This window comes from Anguilla anguilla, chromosome 1 (genome assembly GCF_013347855.1).
Source record: "Anguilla anguilla isolate fAngAng1 chromosome 1, fAngAng1.pri, whole genome shotgun sequence".
Lineage (NCBI taxonomy): Eukaryota > Metazoa > Chordata > Actinopteri > Anguilliformes > Anguillidae > Anguilla > Anguilla anguilla.
Genome location: NC_049201.1, coordinates 32,590,737 through 32,606,938, shown reverse-complemented (window position 1 = coordinate 32,606,938; position 16,202 = coordinate 32,590,737). Strand labels below are relative to the sequence as shown.

Sequence of the window (16,202 nt, the reverse complement as noted above, 5' to 3'; positions counted from 1 at the left end):
GTAAATCGTATCCTCAATTTAATCTCTAAATCGACTGTAAACTTAGGGTTGTAACTAGGTAGTTGTTTCGTAGGTGACTTAACTCGTCTTAACTATTGCCGTAGGGTCTAGTTTATATCAGTGAGGGGACCGTCTGACCGTCGGGAAGCATTGGAAGACAGTGTCGGGTGAGTTCGTTTAATTTTTAAATCAGTCATTATGCTGAGAAATAGCTAAACCATTTCATTGATAGGTTCTGAGTTTCTGTGCAAACGCGCGAAAACACGCTGGTATAATGAAACAATGACGGTAGCCTAATACATATATAGTCCGCTTCGTTCCGTTGCTACCATAACATAACGACCTACAGCTGCAGTTTCTCACTGCAATTACTAATATTGAATATAAACAAAAGACGCAATTCATGCTGTAGTCTTCCAATGTCTAAATAAATAATACGGTGCATTTGAAGACAATATCGAGTGAGTTCGTTTAGTCTTTAAATCCGTCATTATGCTGAGAGAAATCGTATTCTCAATTTAATTTCTAAATTGACTGTAAGCTTAGTGTTGTAACTAGGTAGTTGTTCCGTAGGTGACTTAGTCTTAACTCGTCTTAACTATTGCTTGAATGTTCTCATAGACTGCGTTGTTGCTGTTCTTGTTTGTGTTAGCGTTAATCAGTTTAACCTACTGGGTCCAAGTTGAACTATGCGGTTGTCCCCTGCACTTGGAACGGTATTTCTCTCTAGGGTTTTCGGCACACTTATTCCTGGTTATGTTTATACACTTTGTTGTACGTCGCTCTGGATAAGAGCGTCTGCCAAATGCCTGTAATGTAGGCTACTGTAATATTCCGTAGCAACAAGATAAACCCGGCGTTAGCCCTGAAATATGCCAATACAGCAGTGAAAACGCTGCTCACTGAATAACGAAATAAACGAGACAATTTTGTTTTTTTCCCTTATACTATGTCATTCTAAAGTCAATATATGGGACTAAACATTTAATAAATATACAATCTTACCATCGGTTTTACGCGTAGAGATGTCCTTTTTGCGAATGAGAGGTCATATATTGTCTTGAACAATCCGTTGGCGAAATATACGCGCATTTTTGATCACTGGGTAGGCTACCTTCAAAAATTGCTGTGCGTAATACCACACCTGTTGCTTTGGCTTGATTGACAATTCATTTATTCAGTAGGTGAGATTATAAGCTTTCTAACGATGTATAACATGTCTGATTTAGCTTTTGAAATAGCGTTTTATAGGTCAGCGTAACCGAAAATTTTCTCATCTGCCAATGTCTACATAAATAAAACGGTAGGCTTCTTTGCCCGCAGCACGCAATTCGCGAGTTGATATTCAGTCTTTATTCCGTTTTGTCTCAATGTCGTATTTATTATTTGAAATGTGCATTCATGTGTTATTATTCTATCTGTCTCTGTGGCGCTCTGAAATGTGCATTCTCTGCTAAGCTGAGCAATGGATTGGAATATGTGTCTGACCTAGTATTGCACGGTATACCAAAACTTCAGCACTTTCTCGGTACTTAAAAACATTTCAAAAAAATTAAAAATAAACGGTTCGGTATTAGAATATTCCGACGTTCGGTAGTTTTGAGTTAAATGTAAAAGCCACAGAAAATTGTCTCCCGCATTACTGATTTAGAGGATGAAAAGTGTAGTTTGTCAGAATCTTCGCTAGATGGCAGTAGCAACTAAGGTTGCCAAGTGAGGTGACTTGTGCTTGTGCACTCAGCTCTTTGATTCAGCGCAAGCTTTGACTCAGTTCACTTCAGTAGCAATAGGTGTTCCAATTTGGAAATATTTTATTATAGATAGATGCTGTATTGTTATTAAAATATGCTGTTTTTAAATCTATTTAAAGGTGAAAGACCTGTTTTAAAGATTATTTAGTTTACAACTGTTCAATTTTTGAAATATATTTAACATGTTTTTCTATTGTTCAGTGTTGTAACACTATAGGCCTATGCATATTAATATGTTGAAGAGGCTTCAACTTAAAGGTTGTTAATAAACCATGAATTAGAAAATGAGGTCAACCCTTGTGGACATTACGTTTCTGATCTATTAAGGTAATTACAGTATCGTTAGGTACTGTATCGAATTAGCACCATTTAAGTTTCAAGTATCATTTCAGTATTGAGTATCGTAATACTAAACCTGGTATCAGTATCAAAGTCAAAATTTCGGTATCGTGACAACACTAGTGTGACGCCTTTTTTAGTTGCGGCGCAGAAACACTGCAGCTGTGCATGCACACCGGACCATCTAAGTGTTATGACATGCCATCTAAGTGTTACGACATATTAAAGGCCTTGACGGGAAGCGGCCAGGACACATCCATGGCGACGTAACTAAGTCATCCGACAGCGTCTCTTAGCTCAAAATTGGCCGTAAGTCATCAATATATCATACGATCATCGTGATATTCAGTAGATATGTTGGGTGAAGGCGTATGATCATGAGGACAAAGCCATTTTAAAATCGCTCCATAGGGGGCGCGATGCTGCCACTGCTTGGACCCCTTCCAACGCCGCTTGCGGCTTTAATTCTTATTATTATTATTCTTATTTTTCTCCTCTAAAAGTGTCTGCGGCTCAGCAACCATAAGTCCTAGAGCAACCAAATTTGGCTCCTATGGGAGTAAAGTAGATATGTGCATTCTCTCCTAAGCTGAGCAATGGATTGGAATAGGTATGTGTCTGATGTAATGTTGCACGGTATACCGAAACTTCAGCACTTTTTCGGTACTTAAAAAAATAAAAAGAAACGGTTCCGTATTAGAATTTTTTGACGTTCGGTAGTTTTGCGTCAAATGTAAAAGCCAGGGAAATGTGTCTCCCACATTACCGATTGAGAGGATGAAAAGTGTAATTTGTCAGAATCTTCGCTAGATGGCAGTAGCAACTAAGGTTGGCAATTGAGGTGACCTGCGCTTGTGCATTCTTCGTGGTTGATACAGCGCAAGCTTAGACTCAGTTCACTTCAGTAGCAATAGCTGTTCTAATTTGTAAATATTTTATTATAGATAGATGCTGTATTGTTATTAAAATATGCTGATTTTAAATCTATTTAAAAGTGAAAGACCTGTTTTAAAGATTATTTAGTTTACAACTGTTCAATTTTTGAAATATATTTAACATATTTTTCTATTGTTCAGTGTTGTAACACTAAAGGCCTATGCATATTCATATGTTGAAGAGGCTTCAACTTAAAGGTTGTTAATGAACCAGGTTGTTAATAAACCATGAATTCGAAAATGAGGTCAACCCTTGTGGACATTACGTTTCTGATCTATTAAGGTAATTTCAGTATCGTTAGGTACCGAGTATCGAATTAGCATCGTTTAAGTTTCAAGTATCATTTCAGTATTGAGTATTGTGATACTAAACCTGGTATCAGTATCAAAGTCAAAATTTTGGTATCGTGACAACACTAGTGTGACGCCTTTTTTAATTGCGGCGCAGAAACACTGCAGCTGTGCATACACGCCGGGCCATCTAAGTGTTACGACATGCCATCTAAGTGTTACGACATAGTAAAGGCCTTTACGGGAAGCGGCCAGGACACATCCATGGCGACGCAACCAAGTCATCCGACAGCGTCTCTTTGCACATAATTGGCCATAAGTCATCAATATTTTATACAATCATCATGATATTCAGTAGATATGTTGGGTGAAAGCATATGATCATGAGGACAAAGCCATTTTAAAATCGCTCCATAGGTGGTGCCAATGCTTGGACCCCTCCCAACGCCGCTTGCGGCTTTAATTTTTATTATTATTATTATTATTATTATTATTATTGAATGGTGAGCCAACCAAATTGACCCATATTGGGTGTGACCATTAAAATCACTGTAATTCGTTAATGGCCATCGACCTTGAAACACAGTCTGAATCGAAGGGCAGGTGGTTTTGAACGGTGTCGCTAGCTTGAAAAACATGGCCGTTATAAACAGATAAGCTATTTCGCATTATTGCCCATTGTTCCATTTGAAAAAAATAATACTTAAAATTCTTCTTCTCATGAACCATAAGTCTTATCAAGATGCCATTTGGAAGATGACCACTTTGTTCAACTGTAACTATATTGCGAAGCAAGAGTTTCAAGGAAAATGTTCAAAGAAGTTGGAACAACAGCCAATCATATTTCAGTAAATGAAAATTAGCACAGGATGCTACGTTACAGCACTCATTCTTGATCTCATTAATTCCAGGCTTGTTCTTTGGCCTTGAAAAATGTTCTGAAGTAACACACACATTCTTCTGAAGAAGGGCAGACTGGAATGGTGCCAATAGCATGAACTGTATGGCCACCAGTAGGGTTTTAATACACTACATGGCCAGAAGTCTGTGCACACCTGATGTCCAACATCTCATCCAAAATTATAGGCATTAATATGGTGTTGGTCCACCCTTTGCAACTATAACAACCTTCACTCTCATAGGAAGGATTTATACTAGATATTTGAGTATTGCTGCAGGCTTTCATTCAGCCTGTAGACTATTAGTGAGGCCGGACACTGATCGGGCGATTAGGCCTGGCTCGTAGTTATCTGATTCCAGCGTCATGTTGCGCCAGCTGCTTGGAACCTGGAATCGCTGCTTTGCAGCTATATTTTGTATTTGTATTTGTATTAGGATAAAATGGAAGTGGGCATGGTTTAAATTAAAAGCGGGATTTTTTTTTTTACTCGCCAATCCTGATTTTTAATTAATTAATTAATTCATTCATTCATTCATTCATTCATTCATTTGTTCATTTGTTCAATTATTTGTTATTGACATTTCTATTGTTGGAATATTAAAACAAAGTCATTTTTATACAATCACCTATTATAATAATGAAGTATAACAATACAACACATACAATACAATAATTACAGTAAACAATTATTTAAAGGAAAATTTAAGAATCTAAATATATAGTCTCTAATCCTCTCTCTATACTATTAGATACTTGTATGAGCTTCATAAACCCCACCACTACCCCCTTTGAACAGTCAAGTTTGTGACCGGTCATCACTACGGAAGGCAGATGTCGACTGTTCAGTATAGCCAAAATACACTGTAATAATCCATGAATGACATCAAGACGCAATTTGAGATATGCTTAAAGAGTAATTGCACTCACTGTTTCAGCCTGGCTCCACCTACTACACCTGCTACACAGTTCTCAAAAAAGTACAGAACTCAGTGTTTCTTTTTACAACAACTAACCCATCTCTCCCTCTGTCTCACAAGTCTTGAGGCAAACACCTTGCATGTGATCAACTGTACCCATATCTAGCTCTTGTTGCCATGTGAAATTGTATGTTGAGCCTTTTCAAAAAATAACTTTTTATTTCCTGTTTTTCTTTTCTCCTAATCTGGAATGCCTACTCATTATTGTAAACCCAACCCATCACTGCAGTTCTCCAGACATGCCCTCAAGAGAACCGTTAAACAATATGATTGGCTGTCTCAATTCTGGGTTTCACTTGTCTCTGCCTTTGTATCAAGCAGGAAGTATCAATTCACAATGTAAAGGAGGCCATCATGAAAAAATTTTTTCTAAAAATTCTTAAAATTCTGTGTAAGATTAGCATCAGAAGTTGTGCTAATCTTTACCCATATGTTTTTAGGGGGAGCGTTGAAAAACCAAATTGCCAAAAACCCTCAGCACTTCACCTTACCATTCTCAGTTTCACCCCTATATGAACTTGAAAGAAAGGCAAGCTTATATACCTGTCGGACAAGCAAGGATTAATTAAGAATATATTTATTTTCTGAATCCAGCGGTTCCAACAGTCAATGCCCTTGTTAAACTGTTCAGCACTCTGAATACTGAACCAAGTGATATTGCGTGCTAGAACCCCTCACTTAACCTACATGTAAAATATATTTTATGTGATTTAATTTAATAATTATTATTTAAAATGAGAATTATATTAATTAAATCGCCGAATTCATTGATAGGTCAGTCTACAGTGCACTGGTGGAATCAACCAACAAAACAAGCTCTGTACCAGGTTTTAAGATTAAATAATTGATTTCAATAAGTAGCAGTCAATTATGATGAATTGAAAACATACATTCTTTATTGAATGCAGGTACACTACTTCTAAATTACACAACAGAAGACATACAGCAAAACATTAAACAACTAATGTAGAAATACCAGAAAATAGAGAGAGAGACGGATAAGAGAGAGAGAGAGAGAGAGAGAGAGAGAGAGAGAGAGAGAAACGGATTGGCCAGACCTTGCCAAAGTATCACCCACTTCCAGTATAAGCGCCACAAGGAAACCAGCTACAAGGAAAGCACACAACCAACCACCACCAAAATAAAAAGAGGAAAACTTCTTCTTCAAGGCTCTTACACCAACGCAACAACTTTTTCCTGTGGCCATCTTAAATACCTTACCCAGCATGGCTTTAGGATGTTTGCCCTGATTGGGTGATGCTGGGTTAAGGTTTAGGAGAGAAGGGAAGGGGGTCAGACTAATTTATGGCAAGGACTGGCCTACCTAAAGATTGCACTCAAACTTAAAGTAATGGGAAATGTTAGGCATGCAGGGTCTCCAACCCCCGATATGGTGTCCTGTGTCATATGGTTTGTCTCTTCTGAGGAGGTGAGACCCATAGTTTGTCAGCCTAGATTGCCCCAATCACATTTGCTTTGATGCTTGTGATGAGGAGTCCAGGCCACATTCTTATTTACTGTTTCCCTCTCTAAGGCCAAAATCTAAACACTACATATCCTACATACCTTGTGGCTAATTATCCAAAATTCAGCAGGATCTGCTCATTAACCAACTAATAATGAGGTGGCTTCACACACAAAAACCAAATACCGACTTTGGCTTCACATTTGATAACCTCAGCCACCTATAACAGAAATTAACAGTAGAGTTTTTGTGAGGAACACCTGCTGGGTACTTGTATAGGAGGTGAATGGTGGGCTACTACTGATTGCTCAGCCTTTGGCGTACATGATCTTTGTGAATACATTATATTTTGTGTTTACATTATTAGAGTTAAGAGCGCAGTCATTACCAGACTTTAAGTCTGACTCACGGACAGTTAGAAAGTCTGTTCACAGGCCAGCAGCAGAGAGGCCACCGTGATGTGGTAGAGACCCTGCAAGCCTCAGTGTTTGTTTTAGTATGTTGCTTTCTGCTGATTGTTCCTTGACGGTGTGGACACCAGATTTGGCCGTCCAGGGGTGGAATGTTACTGCCAACACGAGAGCGGTGCAGCAGTTATCCAGCTCCAGTTCCTCATCAACGAGGTAAGTGTCCACTCCTCAGACTATTCTTTCTCTTAGGAGAGTTCCGGTTACTTTGTTTCCTCCAATTCATGGCTCATGGATCATATATATACTGAACAAAAATATAAATGCAACACTTATCAATTTCGAAGATTTCATTGAGTTCAAAGGTAATAAACGTAAATCAGTCAACTGAAATAAATTCATTAAGCACTTATCTATTGATTTTATGTGATTGGGGTTACAGATATGCATTTGTTCGTCACAGATTCCCCAAAAAAGAAGATACCCTGAAATTAACAGAATACCGATCAGTATCCTGTGTGACCACCATTTTCCTCAAATAACGCTACGCATCTCCTTCGCATTGCATTGATCAAATTGTTGATTGTAGTGTGTGGAATATTGTCGCACGCCTCTTCAATAGATGTACAAAGTTGTTGGATATTGGTGGGAACTGGAACATGCTGTCGTATGTGCCGGTCCAGAGCATCCCAAACATGCTCAATGGGTGACATGTCTGGTGAGTATGCAGGCCATGGAAGAACTGGGACATTTTCAGCTTTGAGGAATTGTGTACAGATCCTTGCAACATGGGGCCGTGCATTGTCACGCTGAAACATGAGGTGATGGCGGTGGATGAATGGCACAGCAATGGGCCTCAGGATCTCATCACAATATCTCTGTGCATTCAAATTACCATGGATAAAATGCACTTGAATTCTCTGACCATAAGATATGCCTGCCCATACCAACACCCCGCCACCACCACCATGGGCCACTCTGTTTACAACGTTGACATCAGCAAACCGCTTACCCACCCGACGCCATACAAGCTGCCTGCCATCTGCTCTGTACAGCTGAAACCGTGATTCATCAGTGAAGACGACAGTTCTCCAGCGTGCCGGTGGCCATCGAAGGTGAGCTCTTGCCCACTCACGTCAGTTGTGAAGCCGAACTGCAGACAAATCAAGACCCCAGTGAGGACGTCGAGCATGCAGATAAGCTTCCCTGACGCGATTTCTGACAGTTTATCAATCTATGGTTGATAAACCAATTGTTTCATCAGCTGTCCGTGTGGCTGGCCTCAAACAATCCCGCAGGTGAAGAAGTCTCAGATGGCGGTCCTGGGCTAGCGTGGTTACACGTAGTCTACGGTTGTGAGACCTGTTGGACGAATTTCCAAAATCTCTGAAATGATGCTGGAAGCGGCTTATGGTGGAGAAATGAACACCCATTACTCTGGCAACAGCTCTACAGGACATTCCTGCAGTCAGCATGCCAGTTGCATGATCTCTTAACTCTTGAGGCATCTGTGACATGGTATTGAACAACAAAAAACTCAACATTTTAGGGTGGCCTTTTATTGACCCCATCATAAGGAACACCTGTGTAGTGATAATGGCTTTTAATCAGCATCTGGATATGCCACACCTGTGCAGGAGATGGATTGTCTTGACAAAGGAGAAATGCTAGCTAACAGTGATATAAACAAATTTGTGGGCCAAATTTGAGAGAAATAAGATATTTGTGCGCATAGAACAAATCTTTGAGGTATTATTTAAACGCATTAAAAATGGCTGCAAGAATTAAAGTGTTGCATTTATATTTTTGTTCAGTGTATTATATTCATTATATACAATCCAGTCTGAAAGTATTTTGGCAGTGACATAATTTTAGTTGTTTTGGCTCTATATTCCAGCATATTGGATTGAAATGAAACAATGAATATGAGGTCAGTGTGGCCTGCCAGCTTTAATTTGTGGGTATTTACTGTCATATTGTGGAATTATGTGTTTCTTGGTCAGCTGTGTGTGTTGTCAATGTTGCATAATTAGTTCATGACACAAGAAAGCTAACCGAGTTAATTCTTGATGAGGAATTTGTATTTGGAGTCTGCTGTTGTCTGTCAACATGAGGACCAAAAAAGTGTCAAAATAAACCATCGTGCGGTGGGAAAATCAGAATAGATCGATCAGAGACATACCCTAAAGATTGGGTGTGTCAGAATCAATTGATTTTATACATTGTTAAGGAGCAAGAATGATCTGGTATGCCACAGAAGACCACTGGAGTGGATGACCGAAGAATGCTTTCAATCCTGCAGAAAAACCCTTTTACAACTGTCGAACAGGTCAAGATGCCTAATCAGAATCAGACAAAAACAATCCTGCCAAATAACTAACGTGATCGTATTAGGCTAATTAGGTACATTGAGCTAAACTATAGGCTAGGGAGGGGTTGGGAGAGGTGCAGCCTGAAGAGATGAGTCTTTAGTCTGCGTTTGAAGGTAGTCAGATTCTCTGCTGTTCTGACCGTCACGGGGAGGTCATTCCAACAGCGAGGGGCCAGGACAGACAGCAGACGGGAGCGGGAAGTACAGACACGAAGGGGGGGAGGAGCCAAGCATCCAGAGGTGGCAGAACGGAGAGGTCTGGCTGGTGTGTAGGGTCTGATGATCCTCTGGATGTATCCTGGTGCTGACCCCTTAGCTACCTGGTATGCAAGCACCAAGGTCTTAAATTTGATGCGAGCCATAACAGGTAGCCAGTGGAGGTCAGTGAGCAGGGGGGTGACAAGGGAATGTCTGGGGAGGTTGTAGACCAGACGCGCTGCAGCATTCTGGATGAGCTGCAGGGGTCTGATGGCGGATGCTGGCAGACCAGCCAGCAGCGAGTTGCAGTAGTCCAGGTGGGACAGGACCATCGCTTGAACCAGGAGCTGGGTTGCGTAGGTGGTGAGGAAGGGGCGGATTCTTCGGATGTTGTACAGGAAGAACCTGCACGTTCGACTCACCGCCGTGATGTTCTGGGAGAGAGACAGTCTGTTGTCCATCACCACTCCCAAGGTTTTTTGCGGTGGGTGATGATGACACCACGGGGTCCCCTAGGGAAATGGAAAAGTCAAGGAGGTTAGAGGATGGAGCAGGGATGAAGATCATCTCTGTCTTACCTGGGTTCAGCTTAAGATGGTGGTTATCCATCCAGCTCTGGATGTCCCTCAGGCAAGCAGAGATGCGAGCGGAGACCTGTGTGTCAGAGGGGGGGAAGGAGAGAAAGAGTTGGGTGTCATCGGCGTAACAATGATAGGACAACCCATGGGCAGAGATAACGGGACCAAGAGATTGAGTGTACAGGGAGAATAGGAGGGGACCAAGGACTGAGCCTTGGGGAACTCCTGTGGCAAGGGGGCGAGGTGCCGACACTGCACCAGCCCAGGCGACTTGGAAGGAGCGACCGGAGAGGTAGGACTCGATCCAGTCTAGTGCTGTGCCACAGATCCCCATAGCTGCCAGGGAGGACAGGAGGATGGGGTGGTTGACTGTGTCGAAGGCAGCAGAAAGGTCTAGGAGGATCAGGACAGATGAATGGGAGGCTGCTTGTGCGGCGTGAAGCGACTCACTGACCGAGAGGAGTGCGGTCTCTGTCAAGTGGCCAGGTCTGAAGCCGGACTGGTGGGGGTCTAGGAGGTTGTTCAGTAAGCGAAAAGAGGAGAGTTAGTTAGAAGCAGCTTGTTCAGTTGTTTTGGATAAGAAAGGGAGAAGGGAAACAGGATGGTAGTTCTGGATGACGGAGGGATCCAGAGTGGGCTTTTTCAGCAGTGGGGTGATGTGGGCCAGCTTGAAGGAAGAGGGGAAACATCCAGAGGACAAGGAGGAGTTCACAAGGGAGGTGACAAACGGGAGGATGTCAGGTGTGATAGTCTAGAGGTCAGCTTATGGAAAGATGAGATGAGTATTAACCTGTACCAAAGTGTTGGAAAGAAAAAAGTGTGGAGAAAAAAACTGCTCATGATCCACATCACCCCCCTCATCTTTGAATCATGGTGGAAGTAGTGGTATGGCTTGGGCATGTATGGCTGACTCCAGAACTGGCTGACTTGTCTTTATTGATGATGGGACTGCTGATGGCAGCAGCACGATAAATTCTGAAGTGTACAGAAACATCTCATCAGATCCAACCAAATGCTTCAAAAATCATTGGACGGTGCTTCACTTTGCAGAAGGACAATGACCCCGACCAAGGAGTTTTAGGGCCAGAAACTGAAGATCCAATGTGCTGCAGTACAGAGCCAAAATAACAATTGTGTCACTCTCCAAATATTTATGGACTTTTCTGAATATTACATATTTAACTTATATTTAATCCCAATTTTTCTGTCAATTGTGTTTGTCTGCTGTGTGTTTGTATTCCACTGATTGCTACAAATTAATTATGCTGTCTTGCTGTTCGTAGGGGGCACTGGTGAGCGCTTTGGCAGATGACAGCATTCACCTCTGGAACCTAAGGCAAAAGCAACCGGCTATTCTGCATTCCCTCAAATTCAACAGAGAGAGGTAAGGCTGCAATTCTCAATGGAACACCAACCGTGCCAAAAAAAAAACTTCTTAAAAATAATTAACTTATTGCAGTTATTTTTGACAACACAGGGCTTTTTGCTCATGTTAACACGCGGCATGTAGTGGTTGGCATGTTGGCGTGCATAGATTTCTCCTGCAACCAAATTATGAGTTGAAAACACAAACGCGGTGTTCTGGCTTTATTAGTAGATGATTCAGGACAATTATGCCGAATACAGAGTTTTGCAGCGCCACCATTGTCACGCTGGTCGTGCATTTACCAAGCACCCCCTCCCTGCAGTCTTATCTGTAACTACACCCCCCACGCATGACACACTGGACAATAGAATCGATCTGGTCATACATGAAAACGTTCTTTTACCACTAAAAATTCTTATTCCGTTGTAGCAACAAGATAAAGCCAACAACAGCCGAAGGTATGCCAGTACAGCTGTGAAAAACACTGCTCACTGAACACTGAAATAAACATGAATTTGAAAATGAATTTTCAAAAATGATACCATGTAATTCTACTTTCAATTTCTGCGACTAAATATGGAATAAGTGGTAGGTTAGTGGTATTTTAGAATGAGGATATTTCACACTGTAATGTAAGCGTTTGTTGGTTTGCTTGTAGTTGGTGGACGGTTGAATATTGTTTTAATATAGTCCCATACAAGAAGACATCACATACTGCAGAGTACAGAAAAACATACAAGAGTTAATGATTACACATTTAGGTACTGTACCACAGTGTGATAATGTTTTTGCATTATTTTTTAAATCTGATATCAAATATTAAATCTTCATGAGGGGCACATGTATATGCTCTATAATGGACAAAAAGCATTTTTTTCATTTTTGGAGAGATTTTGGATATCTTTCAGGACCCCTAGATATTTTAAGCCACTGTACTGACGGAAAGCTTGTAATTCCCACTTGAAAATGATGCAACAATGAGTTTCTTCAGTCAAACAGTTGATTTGTTGTGGCGCACTTGTGGTCAAGGAGTATTTGGTCCAGGAAATGTATAGTTTAACCTGATGTATATTTGCAATCTCCGTATTTCATTGCAAACTAAAAAACATCAAAATGAGTTTTGATTTTTTGCCTAAACAATTGCATTTGTGGCACTTTAGTTTATATTTATAATTTAGGAACAAATGTTTTGCTTCATTTAAGACATTTTTCAAGTCTCTGTGATGCTCACATCATAAAGTTATAAAGCTTTAAATAGGGTACCCCCTAAATGGGCAAGGATTGGCCAGATTTGGCATGTGCGCTAAGGGGTTAAAAGAACCTCAGCCAATAGCAATGCAGAAATTGTGTGTAGATTATTCCATATTGCATTATGGCACATGTCACCGCTACGACATTTACGGAGAGTGTTAAAGTGCTCTGTCATATTCTTGAGATTGTGATGTACCCCTCAACATAAGCTTCTAGAGCGTGTTAAGGCATTCTGTTATATCCATAAGATCGTGATGTACCCCTTTACGTAAGCCTTCATCAGCGTGACATCCATGTGATGGCTACCCCCATGTCTTTCCCATGTGACCTAAGTATGTAAACTTTCTGTGATTATGTAGCATCTCCTGGAGGTGGGGCAGGGCAGAAAACTGCTCACTTTAAATCTCTGGCAAAAAACCTTTTCCTTTCAAGAACGCTTGACTGTGGCATTGTGCAATTTTTTTTAAGCTGGGGTCGAACATTTTGGGAATACACACGATTAGCATTGTCGGACAGCTCAGGATCCTTGAGCGGTTGGTATCCTTATAATCATATCTTTGTTTTTATGTAGGCTAAATGTCTTGAAACGCACACAGGATGTGGGGAATAAAAATAATTCAAACCTTGTGTAGTCTGTGATCAATTGCCTTATTTCATTCATTAACTTGAGGATAAATAAGCTGAAATGCTTTGTCAGTTTGTCAGCCTACTCTAAGAACAAAAACTATAGGAGCCCTAATGGACTGACACCCTATATTTTATATTGGAGTTTAGCAGACACTTTTAGCCTTAAGATGTTTTGTGAATATGGCCCCAGGGCCTTTTCCACTTGGCTATTTGTATATATTTGTGTTATTTATATACATATAGTATTGCAATGTTTTTTGTTGTGGCAAAAACATAATTATTGATTGAGTAATAACCATGGACCAAATGTACATAGCTTGTTTATGCATACTTGCAAACTATATTGAACAGTTTTAGAAAAGAGTACAGGCACTCTACTGGCCTAAACAATTACAAATACCAAAATAACTCTCTCTAATGACCAATACAGAAATATAGGGTATAGCAAAATACTCCTATTGATCAAAAGGTTTTAGGCAAATTTTCTTCCAGAAATGTTCTTACATGAAATGTGTTGAAGCACTCTGATGGCCCCCTAAAGGCAGGTCTGCAGCATGATATCGCATCTAATCTGTGGAGTTGTATTTCATGAGTGATAGAGAGGAACAAAAATGAGGAGGTTATTATTTTCAGTTTATTGATAGGGCACAGTTGATAAAAAACCTGCATATCATAGGTAAACGCACAAGTGGTATGCATGAGGAAGGTCAACTGGAGAAGTATGTTGAACATGTGTTAGGCTATTGAGTAAATATGAAAGAGTCATGTGATTAGGAATTTATGAGCAGCTGGATTAAAGGATCTGACACTGAATGTCATGGGACAAGGGGGTTAGGACCCAGGTGCAGAGTGAAAAACTCAGGAGACTCCAAAGGTAAGTTTTAAGCAAAGGCTTTACTCTCAAAAACAAACAGTGAACAAACAAAAGGCCACAAGGAGCAATTCCAAAAACTCAAAAAAAAAATAACTGAAAAGGAAAAACAAGCACACACAAACTTGCAAGTTTTTCGTGTTTTCCTGGGTTTTCTGTATTCAGAATCCTGTGTGTTACAGGATTCTGAATACAGAAAAGCCAGGAAAACACGAAAAACTTGCAAGCACGGGAATCACACGGAGAACCGACAACAAGGGCAGAAAACAGGAGGATCCAGCGCCTGAGTCAGGGAAACAAAGAACTTAAATAGGCTTGGGATAACCAGACACAGGTGAACACAAGGCACAATCAAACACAGCAAGGAAAGGAATAACAAGACACAGGTGAGAACACTGATATAATTAACACAAGAGGAGAAAGCAATGAGGGAAACAAACCAAAATGCAAAGATGAGAAATGCGCCATCTGGAAGCCCAAAAAAGGAACAACTGAAACAGAAAGGGGCAGAATCCTGACAGTACCCCCCCTCCCAAGGGACGGCTCCTGACGTCCCAGAAGACTGACCTGGGGAGGGGGTGAAACAGAGGGTGGGAACCACAGACAAGAACAAGACCGGAACACTGGACTGGACTAGACAGAACGGGACTCAGACGGGACGGAACAGGACTCAGGAACAGGATTAGACAGGACTGGACTCAGAAAGAGGGACTGGACTCAGGAACCGGACAGGACTCGAGACGGGACTGGAGTGGAACAAGACTCAGGACTGGACTAGACAGGAACAGGACCGGACTCGGGACTGGGGCTGGACGGAAACAGGACTGGAGCAGGACAGAAACAGGACCGGACCCGGGACTGGGGCTGGACAGAAACAGGACTGGAGAAGGACCGGGCTTGGGACTGGAGCTGGACGGAAACAGGACTGGAGAAGGACAGAAAAGGACTCTGGGCTGGACAGGACTCAAAGACGCACACGGATCTGGACTTAAAGACGCACACGGAACTGGACTCAAAGATGCACACGGAACTGGACTCGAAACAGGGCAGGGAGACCTAACATATAGGTAGACAAACTGACAGGCAGGCAGGGACACTGCTGGACACTGGACTGGACAGGTGGCCCCTGCTGGATACTGGACTGGACAGGTGGCCCCTGCTGGACACTGGACTGGACAGGCAGCTTCTCCTGGACATGGGACAGGAGGGCCCCTGGACACTGGGCAGTGGGGGGCCCTGGACACTGGCCAGCTACAACGCTGCCAGTTGCAGAGCTAATTGGCTGAAATGGGAGAAACAGTCCAGAGATCAACAATCTTCTTCAGAATTTGACTTTTTTGGAGAGTGGCTAGACAGAATCCACATATGAGGGAAGCCACCGTTAAGTCACACCAAAGGTTTGCTAGAAGCCATTAGGGGTGTAAACCTTAGGCCTCACCACGATATGATACCATATTGATACTTAAGGCAAAGATTCGATATTTGGCGATATGTGAAATTTTGCCACGATACGATTCGATACGGTGCAATACTGTAATATAAGATATGATACGATCAATTGGGCTCCAGCTATTGTAAACATATACAATTTCAATCAAGTTACATACATACAGTGTGCCTTTCAGTGTCTCTTTGAGAGGATTTTCTTCAAGAACACTAGTTGGTCCACGTGTTCTGGAGACAGAACACTTAGTTGACAATTTACAATGTCGGTGTGAGGAGAACCAGTGGAGAACTGGGCAGGTGTCTTGGTGAGTGACCAGCATTAGATATATCCACATTATATAATACCACTAACCTATTTAAAGACACTCAATTTCAAAAATAACGTATATAACCGAAATATTTTGAGCAGTAATAATTACATAGCAATG

The 16,202-nt window shown here is 41.4% G+C and overlaps 1 protein-coding gene across 4 annotated transcripts in view; it reads left to right on the top strand.

The window, feature by feature from the left end:
- Positions 1–16,202, top strand: part of LOC118225613 (syntaxin-binding protein 5-like) — a 119,292-nt gene that overhangs the window by 23,589 nt on the left and 79,501 nt on the right. For all 4 annotated transcript variants that reach the window (XM_035414254.1, XM_035414265.1, XM_035414243.1 and 1 more), the window contains 2 exons: positions 7,201–7,282; positions 11,497–11,597. In XM_035414254.1, the coding sequence (XP_035270145.1) occupies positions 7,201–7,282; positions 11,497–11,597 (183 nt within the window). The remainder of the gene's footprint in view (positions 1–7,200; positions 7,283–11,496; positions 11,598–16,202) is intronic.